We start from the raw sequence: 13,219 nt of genomic DNA on the forward strand, positions 1-13,219 counted from the left end.
CCTACAGTGAGCAAATACCTGGTTTGGGCATCATGAGCATATTACTGGAACACAAAGGCAAAGCTTTAAAACACAGAAATAAAGCTTTAAAACACATAAGCAATTAGAACACAGAATAGTTAACAATTGTGTTTTCCATCCTTGCATGTTCTCCTGCAGCACTTGTGAAATCTTTTATGTTAAATGTCATACATGCCACAGAAAGTGTTTTGATCCTGTTCTCTTGTAGCCCTCTGAATTAAGTAAGTGATCACCGTATGTTCAAACATTATGGACTAGAACATCAGCTATTATTACAGGATGCCATGGGTCCTTTTACATCGGTGGCCCACAGCTCAGACAATTTCCAGATGTGCAGGACTCGCAAGCGCCTTGTCACTCGCTCAAACCGTAAGTGCAGCAAAACCCGAAGTGAAGTCAGAGCCCAAAGCCCACCCCGCCCCCGATCCCAGGCTGCAGCCGCGGTCCGTGGCAGGCTCCCGCCCGCGTCCCGACTCCTGGGCTTCTGCTGCCATCCTGTGGCAGCCGTGCTGCCGCTCCCGCCGCTCCCGCCTGCCGGGCGGCTGCTCCTGCTGCGGGAGCCTGCTGCCCCTGCCTTCCTGCGAGGGAGGCCGACACCTGCTGCCTCCGCTGCCCTTACCAGTCTTGGGTCGATTTCTGCTTGATGAAGCGCAGAGATAAATAGTATAAAAGCAGGAAGCTGCAGATGATGCCAGTGAGGACAAGGTAGCTCACATAGAGAGGGTGGGAGTCCAGGTCCAGAGCCTGAATGACCTGTGGTGACCAGTAACACAAAATTAGGAAAAGGCACAACGTTTTCGTGCTGGATCTGTGAAGTGTGTTTTATGTGTAAGCTTCCCTGGCCCCTGCTACCTTCTCTTGTTTTCCATCCTGGGTGTAGCTTTCAGGGTGGTTTGATAGAGGGTTGCAGCTAGGCTATTCCTATTTCACAAGAACACAGTTCAGTTTCTAAACAATTCCAGCAAAGTGCATAGTTGGGGCTGGTGTAGGAAAGAGTTGCCCTTTAGTATTTTGTTTTTTCTCTTCAACTAAAAGAAAGGCATAGAAGGAGTGACTGCTGTGGGGCCATGTTCAGGAACAATTTTACAACCAAGTGTAACCCAGCTTCGTGTGTTGATTTGGCAATTGCCGAATTTGAGGCCTACACCATCTATTTAAATGATAAAATGATAATATATGACAGGCATATAAATAGCAATTTCTTTAGAAATTTCCAATTTCTTATCAATGTGTGCAACAAATTTTATTACTGACTTACAAGTTTTCCTGGTATTTGATAAGTAATGTTTCGATCAGTCATTTCATATGTGGTGTCAGTGAACTGAACTTGCATCATTCCTTCAAAATTCCATCTGAGAAAAGAGATTTTTGAAACCCAAAAAGGAACTGAAAAAGAAAATGATAGAAATTGATTAATACACACGAAACTTGAGACCTAGAATACTGCTGTGCTGCTGCCAAATACAGCAGGTTTGTCTCACTTCTTGACAGCCAGAGGCTGTAAACATGTGACAGTTTATTATTGGACAAAATGGCAGATATACTTTACATAGTTACATGGAGATGGGAAATCAGGAGTTAGCTAATATCCATATCCATCAAACTCCCCCTGTCAACTAAGTCTTCCTGGAGCTCCATCTTCCTCTTTTGAATACAATTCTTTTTACTGAAGAATTCAGCAACCACATAAGAAGCTACCCTTTCACAATTGCTTTTTTGACCAAACTTCTTGTTGCCTCGTTTTCAGATGGAGAAACTGATGTAAAATGGGTGACCTGACTGCACTGTCACCATCCAAGAAGATCATTGCAAAGGTAAGAATAAAGCTGAGCTTTCCTGCACAGGACACACTGTCACTGATGAAAACCATTGATGTTTCAATTTGGAGGGAGGGTGGGAGCTTTGTCCTACCTGTCCAGAGGCTGTTCAGGCTTATCACAAAACCACCACTGAGGTAGAATGATGTGAAGAGGACATTGCCAATGAAGGCAGAGAGCTGTAAGGTCGGCAGCAGAGCTGCCACCCAAAGTGCCATGGCACGGGCACTGTAAACAGCCAACCACAGCAACAGGAAGTTCAGCAGGAAATGTTCTGGATCAGGAACAAGGTTTGCCAACCAGTAGATGGGAATCCCATAAATTACAACAAAAATGCAGTGTTCTGGGAGCTCCCCCAGAATCTGTTTGGGAAGATGAAAAAGAAAATTTAAAAAAAAGAGAAAAAGGTGAATGATAATTACAAAAATACATGAGATGTGCCTTACTGTACTTGTGGACTGTTTATAAAAGCTATAGGAAATAGTCCCTTAGAATGCAATCATCTCCCTGTTAGGGCTTGCCAGTGACATGCAAAACCAATCCACAACAGAAACAAACCCTTACTAAGGGTTTGTTTTTCTCCTGCTGTGACAATGCCTAAAACTAATTGTTACAGCTTGTTTTGTTAAGAGTTTTGGGAGAGTCTAAGAACCCAGTACACTTTTGCTGTGAACTGGTGTGCTTGATAACAGTAATACTGTTACTGACTCGTGGCAACTGAATGTTTTGTCCCAATTTAGTTGAAACTTATGTGAGGTCAAATTTGAGACAAATTTGGCTGTTGGTCTCCTCACCACCTTGTCCCAAAGGCAGTCCAGGTAGCAACTTGAGTCATTGTAAAACAAAAGCATAGCTGGGATTTTCTCAAATATCTGAAGAGGTATACAAGAGAGTATTAATTCTTCCAAAGAGAGTTGCTACTATCCTCTAATACTAAGGTTGTAACAAATTACATCGATTTCTCTGTGAATAATGTGCAATCTTTGTGACACAATGCAAAGAATTTTTTTCTCTGGCAACCACTAATAAGCATTTAAAATCCTGTGCAGAAATGGAAACCTAAATTACAGATGCCATGGCAGGCAGAACTCATCTAACATCACAAAAGAGGGATTATTCAAAATCCTTGTGAAAAAGAGAATGTTGTTTTTTAAAAGTTCTAAATTTAATTCTAGAAACTCTGGCTCTTTGTGCACATTTTTTAGCTCAGACCAATGCAGGCCCAAACTGGAAATATCAGAGCATTTTGTCATTTCTGTTTTACCTCTGTTTTGGCACTTGATACAAATGTTTTGTTTTACAGCTCAAGATATGTAAGCAGACGTTCAGAGATGCTGCAGTGAATTAAATAGCAGGTATGTAAAATTGTCTAAACCTGGAAATCTGAGTCTGAGATTTCTCACGTTTTGGCCAAAGACTTTGGCTTTTCTGGGTGTGGGATCTCAGCCATGATTTATGGCAAAATTCTAAACTAGTGTGAGGCCTAATCTATTAATACTAAGGAAATGAGACTGATAGCTTTAGCTGGCAGACACAAAAGAACAAAGTCTGATATGAATGTGATTATTTATATAACAAGGCTTTGTTTTGCTTGTGTTTTTTAATGTTCAAGACAGCTGTTTGTATTTCCTGGCAACAAAACCAATTACCTTAGCAAAGAAGTATGGGCTAACAGAGTACATTCCACCTTCCAAGTCATGATAAAGCATTGCTCTTTCTGAATGACCTGCAGGGTAGGAACAAATACACTGGGTTGTGTTAATATGCTTATTTTTTTCATAGATTTAAGAATTTTTTCATTTTGATTCCTAATAGCATTTACAAGAAGACTGACACTTACATTTGGCAATAACATCCAAAATTATTGTGAATGGGATAAGGGCACCTATCATGTACAGCAGTGCTGTTGTGTCACGAATTGAGAGTCCGTTTTTTTCATGGCCATAGTACAAAAATCCAATTAGTAATGACATAAGAAGGGCTTCAAATCCATGGATTAGTAATCTTGAAAGATCTCTGAAGTCATTGGAGACCTGACGACTAGGAAAACAGCAATATTGACCATAAGATATAACACTTACTAATGCCAGTTATATTCAGACACATAGCCCCAGCCACTGTTCAAATCAGTTCTTGGAACTTGCTGGCTTTGGCAAGGACAGGAGTTGGGCTCCCTGTTTCTGTAAAGGGTTTTACCTAATCAAACCTATGAAGCACCTGTAGCCACCAAGTATTTCAGGTCTACCATGGTGAAAACCTGAAGGAAGACAATTGGGATGGGATGTTCTGTGCCTCTTTCTGATGATTTGAAATACAAATGGGCACAATACATAACAAGATTACCTTAATAATATTGTGAACTGCTTCAAGGCTCCTGGTAATTGATCATTTAAATGGTGAGGCATATTGATAACCTCTTCTGAATTCCTGCCCAAAAGAAAAAGAGAAAAAAAATAGATTAGCAGAAGGTGTAGCTATTATTCCAGTTCTTCTCTATGACACTCTTTTCTTTACCTCTGCTGGATGACTGTGGTGTCAGTGTTGTCTCCTTCAGTAGCTTTCCATAAGAAATCATCAAAATGTTTGACCTTTTCTAAGAACAAGTTGGCAAGAGTATTTGCTCTTTTTTGGCTTTCCATCTCCTTTTCTGCAGTCTGTTTATCAATACTGGTCAAGTCAACTGCAAGACATTACTTGATTTGAGTCCATGTGCTATAGAATAAATAACTTTACGATGTGTTTAGAATCAGGGATTTAACTGGGAGCAAACAGTCCAACCTGTGTACATTTGTTAACTTACAACAGTTAAAACTATCAGTTATTTTAGGTAATTAGAGATGAACAGATTGTTAATGTGTATGTTTCTTACCTAGTCACTCAATGAATCACTGAGATATTACATAATTGCTTATTATAGTATTATAAACTACTATTTCAGATTTTTATAAATTTCACAGCACCTTGAGAACAGTGCTGAGAAAAAATAGTTTGAATTTCCTTCCTGTCATGTAGGCATTTACAGTCTTTTATGTGATTTTTGACTTAAATCACGTTTTTTCTTCATGTGCACAATCATAGTTACTGTCTTAGTTGTATCTTACAGACATGCCATAAACTTTACCTGATATTGAGAAAGTCCAAAATGAATATTATCTAAGGACAACATAGTCATACCAATAATAGTTGACTTAGCTTTTTTTTTTTTTTTTTTTAATCTAAACTTACAGTAGTATTTTCCCATGCTGACCTTTGGTGTAGATTGACAATATCTGAAGTTTTACAGATGCTTTCTGAGAGAACTATCACTGCACATTTCCTGACTCCTTGCACTGGGCTGATCATGTCTGCTCAGCCACTCTTAGGAAGAGTCCATCAGAAATTCTTTGCCTTCCCTTCTGTCCTGGTTGCTTGTTTCTCTGTCTGACATACAGCCAGCATCTGAGTGTTTCCATCAGCTGCTCCCTCTTGCTGTGGATGCCATCTTATCCTATTTCCACAAAGATAAGTGGAAATAGGACAAGATGTCCTATTTCATCTTGTCCTATTGTTCTGCCATCCCGTCCTATTTCCACCTTCCTGCTGCCCATATTTCCTTTCTTTTCCTGTGGGTACTGACTCAGTGCACACCATTCAGTGATCTTCCCCTGCCTCTCTGCCCTCCCAACCCCCACGGCACAGGTTGTTGTCTCTGTAACCACAGGCTGGAGCTACGGGTTTCCCCAGGACTCCTCTGGTTCTCCATTCCTATCCAGGGGTGCTGCAAGCCTTCCCCAAGGCTGTGCTTGGCTCAGGACTGCTCTGAACCCTGATGGTGACAAAGGTCTTTTTGTGGGGCTTGACACCAAGGTTAACTTCAGTTTATCTCTGTGTGGCTGGCACTGCCTGCGAGATTACTCAACAACATTGTGGTTGTCTGAGGTCTCTACCAGGTTTTCTGGCCAACTTGAGTGCAAAGACCTAAGGGCTGGAATTGAACCAGCCTCTGTTAAAAGATTCCTGCCATTAGATTAACAGGGCAGATTCCTTTTCCACGTTGCAAAACCCAGAAAATGAATGGATTTGAAACCACATAAACTTTCTTTGAGGAGTAAAAAGATTGCTGATTTGGGTTGGGATTTTCTCCCTTCCATTGTGCTCCTGTAGGGCAGCACTCCTTTTTCCCAGTACTTGTTCCAGGTTTGTCTCAGACTAGGAGTTAGCTTATTTTCTTAATTGAGAAATTGAGAAATCAGAGAACTGCCTAAAGAAAGCAGTTGATCAGTTTATCTGTGTCTTTCCCAGAGAAGATGTTTCAACCAGCTAAAACATGGGGATAAGTATGTTAAACATGTTGACAAGTTACTGCATCTGGCACTGTTAGAAGGAGTGTTTTTAAAATTAGTTTTGTCCTCTCGTACCTCTTGATTTTGCTACATTTCCTGTACTGACAAATAAGGATCCTATTAAAAAGTGAACTTGCTGCAGTATTGATTTGGGTTATTTACAAGGAATTTCTGAGACAGTCATGGTCAATAAAAATCACCATTACCTAGCCACTTAGGAAAGCAAATGATTTCCTTTTTTTATGACAGTGCTTGATACTGACCGTAAAAATCTGCAGGATTGCTGTACCTTGGGCAGGGATAGCCTAGTTCTGTGAAATACTGGACCATGTCTTTAGCTGTTCCACAGTAGGCAGTGAGTCCAGAAGTCATCAGAAGAACCAAATCAAACAGCTGGAAGATATCTGACCGGGGCTGATGAAGTGAAAGAAGAACCAATCTGTTTCCTCTGGCCAGTCTGGATAATGTTATCACAAGGTTATGTGCAGTAAAACTGTCCAGTCCAGATGTGGGTTCATCAAGTATGAGTATTCCTGCCAAAGACAGTAAGTTTAGCTGTGGAAAGCAGCATGTTTGGTTTGGAAAACATGTTCTAAGTGAAATGGTGCTAGTGCACGAAATTTCACTCATTATTTTTAAATTTGAAGAAAATAATGATTTTTTTTACTTCAGTACAGCTATTTCTGAGCATCACTTCTTACAAAAGCAAAAACCTGCTTTCCCCATAACTACAGAAGTATAACTTTTTACAAGCAAAAAGTTTTCAAATCCACTTCCTAGGGAAAAAGCTGGTGGGGAATCCTGTTAGACAAGAGGCTCAGTCAAGGTTAGTGGTGCTTTTGGTACATATATGTAAGATCAAAGAGGGGATTCAATCCAGCAAAATTGGCTGTGGATTTAGCCTCATGTTTTGCTTCTACTGAGGACAATGGAAGTTTCTATTTCACCTGCAACATGAAGCCATGTCAGTGAGTTGCACAAGACTGCAATGACTGACTACAGTGAAGAAAATGACCATTCCAATTGATACTGCACATGTAAATGGGGGCTGTGTCAGAGGGAAGGAAAACAATCTCCATGTTAAAATAAGCCAAAGTAACTTGTGGCATGTGGTTGGATAAAACCCAAACCTTATACAGATATGCACAAACCAGAGCACTGCTGTGAGAGTAACTTCAGGCAACTTGGAGCAATCCTTGTGCTGAGTGAAGGCTCCTAGGGGCTCTGACTCTGTCTCCACTTTTCCACTGGCAAAGGTGACTGAAGCAAAAGTGTGTCAGCTGCTGAAACACTCTGTTTACAGAATTATTCCTGTAATAATTACAGTATTGTCTGTGATCAGCACTGATTGCAACTGAAGCAAATGGACCAGCAGCAGTCACTAACTGTGCTGTGGCAAGGCAGGCAGAGGGTGTGGCAAGGACTGTTAAGTGTCCCGAGTACGAACTCCTCCCGCTGCCCTAGAGGCAACTGCGTGTGTGTCTCTTCCCCGAAAGTTTCCATCTTCCCGCAGTGCTCCGCTATGCCCAGGTGGTGTGGGGTGTGCCTAGGAAGGTGCGAGTTGTGCTCACCCGGGTTCCAGAGCAGCTGCACGCCGATGCTCACCCTGCGCCTCTCTCCCCCGGAGACGCCCCGCAGGTACTCGTTCCCCACCCGGGTGTTGGCGCATTGCCGCAGGCGGAGCTCTGCGATCACGTCTTCCACCTGCGGGGATCCGAGGGTGACAAGCGTCAAGCAAGAGTTCATTTGCACATTCGTGCATAGGTACAACTGAAAATATGATTAATGTGGTTAAAATTCATCTGGATATTTCTGTGCTAGAGACATTTGAAAACAAATCTTGATTTTAGAGGTAACATTAAAAAAGACTCAGCGATCAAAAATTTAGTTCGTCGTTCAGCCTCTCTAATGCTTTCTCTAGATTGTCATTTTTATGAGCTTTGGAACAATTGCTGGTTTCTATCTTGAAAGATGAAAAAGGTTTATAATTCATAATCTACATTAAAAAATGCCAGATTAGCTGTTCTGACTCCAAACACACAGGATCTCTTGGATAATTCCTGTCAGACACATTTTTGACAACTTTATTTTTTTCCAACAGCTTAATTACCCTTTTTTTCCTTTGTGAGTCTGAAAAAAACTTTGGAAGGCGCAGTTTGGCAACGAACAATAGTGTTTCTCTGACAGTCAGGTGGGGGAGCAGTCGGTCATCCTGCCTCACGTGTGCTATGCATTTCCTAACAAGCTGGGGAGTGCTGGGTTCCTTGTTGATCAGGACTTGACCAGACTTGATTTTGCCTCCATGATCCCGGCAGGTTATCACGTCAAGCAAGGAGGTCTTTCCACCAGCTAGAAAAATAAAAACTGAAAATTAATTTCCAAGGGATGGTTTTGAAAAGCAATCTTGTCACAGACAGAGCTGTTAAGGGGAAAAAAAAAATATTTGCCAACCCCTCCTTAAGTTTTCCCAAAGTCACAGAGACAGGATGATATTCAAAGAAAACACTGACTATAAGCTCCTGTTAAGGAAATCTCTCCCCTCTGGAATGGAGTATGTGGTTTGAACCCTTATCATGTCTCAGCAAAACTGGGTAGTTGGGCTTTGAGGACAGCTTCAGGAGCACAAGAAGTGTCTCTTATCTCTTCAGTAAACTCCCTTTCACTTTTGAAGCACGGGTCAGAGATGGTCCTGCCCTGGCTGCAGGGCTGGCACCCAAATGCTCAGCAAAAGCTTTCTTTGTGGAGGGATTTGTGAATTCTGAAACAGCAGCTGGATCAGCTGAATGACTAAGGCATTGAATGATTATACAGACAATAAGAACATTAATCACGATTGAAATAAAAATTATTATGACTTGAATTAGACAAAAAGTCATTTAAATAATTAAGAAAAGCTGGTTCATACCCAGAGGTAAGAAAAGTAAAACAATGAAAACAAAACCTGATCTGGAGTTAAACAGCAAATGAATTTCTCCTTTTTGTTGCATGATTCTGTATGTAAACACACAGAACTCTCTTATGATTAGGTGTCATTTATTTCCAGTCTCCTTGTTGAAAGATTAACTCCACACTTGCTTCTTAATACATACATCTTAAGAAAGAAACCCATCCATCTGTAAACCATGTATTGCTCTGTTTAAGAGTGACATATTGATTGCCATTGACAATGTGAAACCCATCAGCAGTTTAATCCATTTTACCAAGGCATTTGATGAAATAGATGATAAACAGCTTTTGAAAATAGTTTGACTAGTTTGCTGAAAGGGGTTTGTGCTCAGTGTATGTTGCCTTACAAAGGTGCTATATCTATAACTCAGTATGTTATTTCATCACAAAGCTTTTTCTTTTATTATCAGGAGAATGAATCTCTAAGGTAAGCTTCACTTACTTTAACAATATGTGCTAAGGAAAGATTCCCATGGCAATAGGAAAGAAAACTCATTTTTTAGGAATTAAGTTAGAACTTTTTTGGCAAATATGCCTTGCCTTTGAGAGAGGGAATTTTCACCAAATCATTGAGCTAACCTGATGCAAGACTCTAGTGGAGAGACAGCATGGGGGTTTTCACCTCCCAAGTATGGCACTTTCTACTTCTTCTCCCCCTTGACCAGTCCCACCAGAAAATGGAAGGAAAAATCCAAACCCCAATGTAATAAAGCAGTAACACCAGACAGAAGAGGAACTGTCTCTTCTTCTCTGTAAGTTTCTATTAATTAACACAAATGCAATATTTTATCCTGTTAGAATTGTTTCAGTCCAAATGGAATTCCTGCTTACAGTTATGCAAGTTGGCACTGATCTTTCTTATGGGGTTTGGCTTCATTTGTGTGCTATCTGAGTATGGTCTGCAATTGGCCTGTTTTGAATCTGAGCCGTGAAACTGATTCACATCCAGCAGATCTGGAGCTGCCAGGCCACACTTGTAACAATACCTCACTATACCTCAGGAAACAGAACGCAGATGTGGGCAGGGCATAACAGAATTTGGTTTGAAAATGAATTCTAATTTTTTTCCCCTTCAGTATTTTCTTTGTTTCCTTGTTCGTCATGCCACTTAAAGAATGTATTTTACTGACACTCCAATAGTTTTCTCTCAACTAGATTTTAACATCATAAAGACTGCAGAGTGTTGCTCTTGATTGTGTTCATTTTATCTGAGAGCTGCCCATATAATAAAATGTGGTTGCTCTTACCAGTGGTTCCTATAATTGCAAGCATCTGACCACTTCTCACTTTTAGATTCAGATTTGGGATTACTGTCACATGGGAACGAGGATCCGATTTCCAGGTCCAGGGCATTTTCATCTGAGCAAGGTTCTCATACCAGGGAATCTGGGATGCTGTGTTAACCTAACAAAGAAGGAAACAAGTCCCTTCAATTCAAGCAATAAACTATTTAACAACAAATACCTTCAAAGTTACAATGTTACAAGCAAAGCATATATTAAAATATTATTGTTCATCTTCAGAAATACCTAGAAGGAAGTTCTTTTGCAGCCACCTATGCTTTCATGCCTTTATTCTTCTGTTAATCACTAAAACTGTGTCCTTTGTTACTTCAGTAATTTATTACTATTGTTAATTTTAAATGTTTCAAACTTTAGATATAATTAAAAATTCAAGGAAACTGAAAATTGTGAAATCTTATTCAGATGCCATGCTGAGGAGGAGATGAAATATTTCACTGGTTCATTGAAATCCTCTTTGTTAGTCATCTCTTTATCCCCTTCCATATACTCGTTCTTGCCAGCAAGGGCTCCTTTCATCCTTAGCTGAATAGAAAGTTCCTCTGCTCCAGCCCTCAGAGGATTCATTTTGCTCAAGAAACAAAGCAGGGCCTAGAAACAGGTCTCTATTCCTGTCTTATCCCTTAACTTTACTAGATATATTTACAATACAGGGGTTAGTCTGCTGTCAATATTGCAGCCAAGAGTGTGATTCTGCTCACAAACTGACTGCAACAGTTGTGTGATCTTTATCAACTTTATTTGGCATTTTAAATGGTCTGGGTATAGAAAAAGGCATTGCTGGATACGCTTCCTGCTGAAGGGAGGTGTATAAATGACAGTTTTTACCTGGTAGTTGAGTTCTTTGACCTCCAGAACATTTGATTTTCCACTGTATGTGAAATAAAGACTGTTATCTTCTTCAGGGTGAAAAATACTATCCCGCGTCTTGGTCTGGAAAAGTTGTTAGGTGGATTACAACAGTTAATTACAATAACTAAAGTGATGCTAAAGTCTGAGTTCAGAAAAGGTGAAGCACAAAGGGAAATGTATTTATGGGATGTAGCAGTATTATTGATGAGTTACTGTAGTGCAAAAGTCTGAAGAGTTGAAATGAGTTATCAGTTCACACTCACTGTCAGTGTAAAAAGTACTTTGTTCTAGTGACATGTATGAGGGCCAAACATGCTGTACTGTGCTCTTCTAGTTGCTTTCAGATTAAAAGGGAAAACTTTGAAAATGGAGATAAATGTCATGTCACTACACAGAGATTAGACTTTTTTGAGGAAAAAAGATGTACTACTTCAGCAGTATTAGTGTACTGAATCAAAATAGTGCATTTTACTGAATAATTCAGTATTAGTCTACTGAATCAAAATCAATATTGTAATTGATGCATTTTGGCAGCTAAAAATGAATGCTCACTGGAAGCATGTCCATTATTGAATTCCACATGGACTTGTTTCCTTGGAGGCTTTATGAACAAATAAAACACAGCCACTAGTGCAGTCTCTTTCTTCTCTTTTGTTTTTTAAATTCACCATTTATCAGCTGGAACTTAATGTTCTGAGATATCAGTTAAAATAATAAGAGCCTACTTGGCCCTTTTGCATAGAGCTGCAATGACAAAGTCCTAGCTTTGGGTTGAGCTCTGTGTGCATGCCTGCAGTTTTCCTTCCAGCCAGCCATATCTCTCCCACAGCCCTGTGCTTTTCCTGCTTGTCAGGCTCCAACCCTAGCCAAGGCAAATGTACCTGTTCCCTGTGTGTCTTTGGCAGAGGATGACCATGATCTTTGCGTGCACCTCCTGCCCTCACAGCAAACAAGGCTGATTATTTTTTTCAGTAGAAAGCAACATCACACCAAGCAGCCTGAGAAGCCCCAGGAAAGCCTTCCAAACTAGCCCTGCTACCAAAGTACTCCGAGCCCTTCCTTATGCTGAACCTAATTTTTGAAAACAGGTGCTCCCCAGCAAATGTGGGGATCCAGACTGAAGGCTTTCCTGGGAAAGCCAGTCCAGGATATGCTCAGGGTCTTTCTCCCCCATGCACACATTTGGAGACCCTCTCTCAGCTCCACCACCGTGGCACCTGAGCAGGGCTTGCATGGCACCAGCCTCATGCCCAGTGTGCTGCGGTGGGCGATGTGCCTGCTCTTGGCTCCCCGCTTCGGAGCGGGAGCACCTCGGGGCTCACTGGCTGTGCCAGCCTGCTGGCAGGATGGATGGCTGCCTCTCTCTGCTCCTGGCAGGATGGATGGCTGCCTCTCTCTGCTCCTGGCAGGATGGCTGCCTGTCTCTCCCTGATCCCGGCAGGATGGGTGCCTGCCTCTCCCCGCTCCCGGCAGGATGGATGGCTGCCTCTCTCTGCTCCTGGCAGGATGGATGGCTGCCTCTCTCTGCTCCTGGCAGGATGGCTGCCTGTCTCTCCCCGATCCCGGCAGGACGGCTGCCTGCCTCTCCCCGCTCCCGGCAGGATGGGTGCCTGCCTCTCCCCGCTCCCGGCAGGATGGGTGCCTGCCTCTCCCCGCTCCCGGCAGGATGGGTGCCTGCCTCCCCCTGATCCCGGCAGGATGGGTGCCTGCCTCTCCCCGCTCCCGGCAGGATGGGTGCCTGCCTCTCCCCGCTCCCGGCCAGCGCTGCAGCCGCGGGACAGGCGAGCCTCTCGGGTCCCTTCCCACTCCACGCGGCTCTCACTCACAGCCGAGCCCTCGCACATCACCTGCCCCCAGCTGGCATCGTCCAGAGAGACATTTTCAGTAGTTTCCTTCATGGTGGTGGTGATGGTGGTGGTGGTGGTGGTGGAAGGTCTGGTTCCCTGCAGTGGTTTGACTG

General features: G+C 42.1%; 1 protein-coding gene across 2 annotated transcripts; it reads right to left on the reverse strand.

The window, feature by feature from the left end:
* Positions 1–636: 636 nt before the first annotated feature.
* ABCG8 (ATP binding cassette subfamily G member 8) lies at positions 637–13,157 on the reverse strand. 2 transcript variants are annotated; one of them, XM_054630153.2, is made up of 13 exons: positions 13,107–13,157; positions 11,236–11,340; positions 10,354–10,510; positions 8,271–8,509; positions 7,732–7,864; positions 6,424–6,693; positions 4,353–4,518; positions 4,182–4,265; positions 3,679–3,878; positions 3,488–3,564; positions 1,933–2,200; positions 1,280–1,407; positions 637–774 (listed from the first exon to the last, which is right to left on the reverse strand). In XM_054630153.2, exons 1-13 carry the CDS (start codon positions 13,155–13,157, stop codon positions 637–639), a joined length of 2,016 nt encoding a protein of 671 aa, XP_054486128.2. The 2 variants fall into 2 exon arrangements, with proteins under 2 accessions (XP_054486128.2, XP_054486127.2); XM_054630152.2 differs by having other exon boundaries at positions 11,236–11,334; positions 13,086–13,157.
* Between the last annotated feature and the right edge of the window lie 62 nt (positions 13,158–13,219).

Source organism: Agelaius phoeniceus, chromosome 3 (assembly GCF_051311805.1).
Source record: "Agelaius phoeniceus isolate bAgePho1 chromosome 3, bAgePho1.hap1, whole genome shotgun sequence".
In the NCBI taxonomy this organism is placed as follows: Eukaryota; Metazoa; Chordata; class Aves; order Passeriformes; family Icteridae; genus Agelaius; species Agelaius phoeniceus.

Coding starts and splice junctions, on each gene's coding strand:
- ABCG8 (XM_054630152.2), bottom strand. CDS start 13,157: ATGAAGGAAACTACTGAAAATGTCTCTCTGGACGATGCCAGCTGGGGG. Junction 8,510..10,353: donor TGCAATTATAGGAACCACTG/GTAAGAGCAACC, acceptor TTATTTTTCTAG/CTGGTGGAAAGACCTCCTTG. Junction 4,266..4,352: donor ACCACAGTCATCCAGCAGAG/GTAAAGAAAAGA, acceptor TCTTTTGGGCAG/GAATTCAGAAGAGGTTATCA.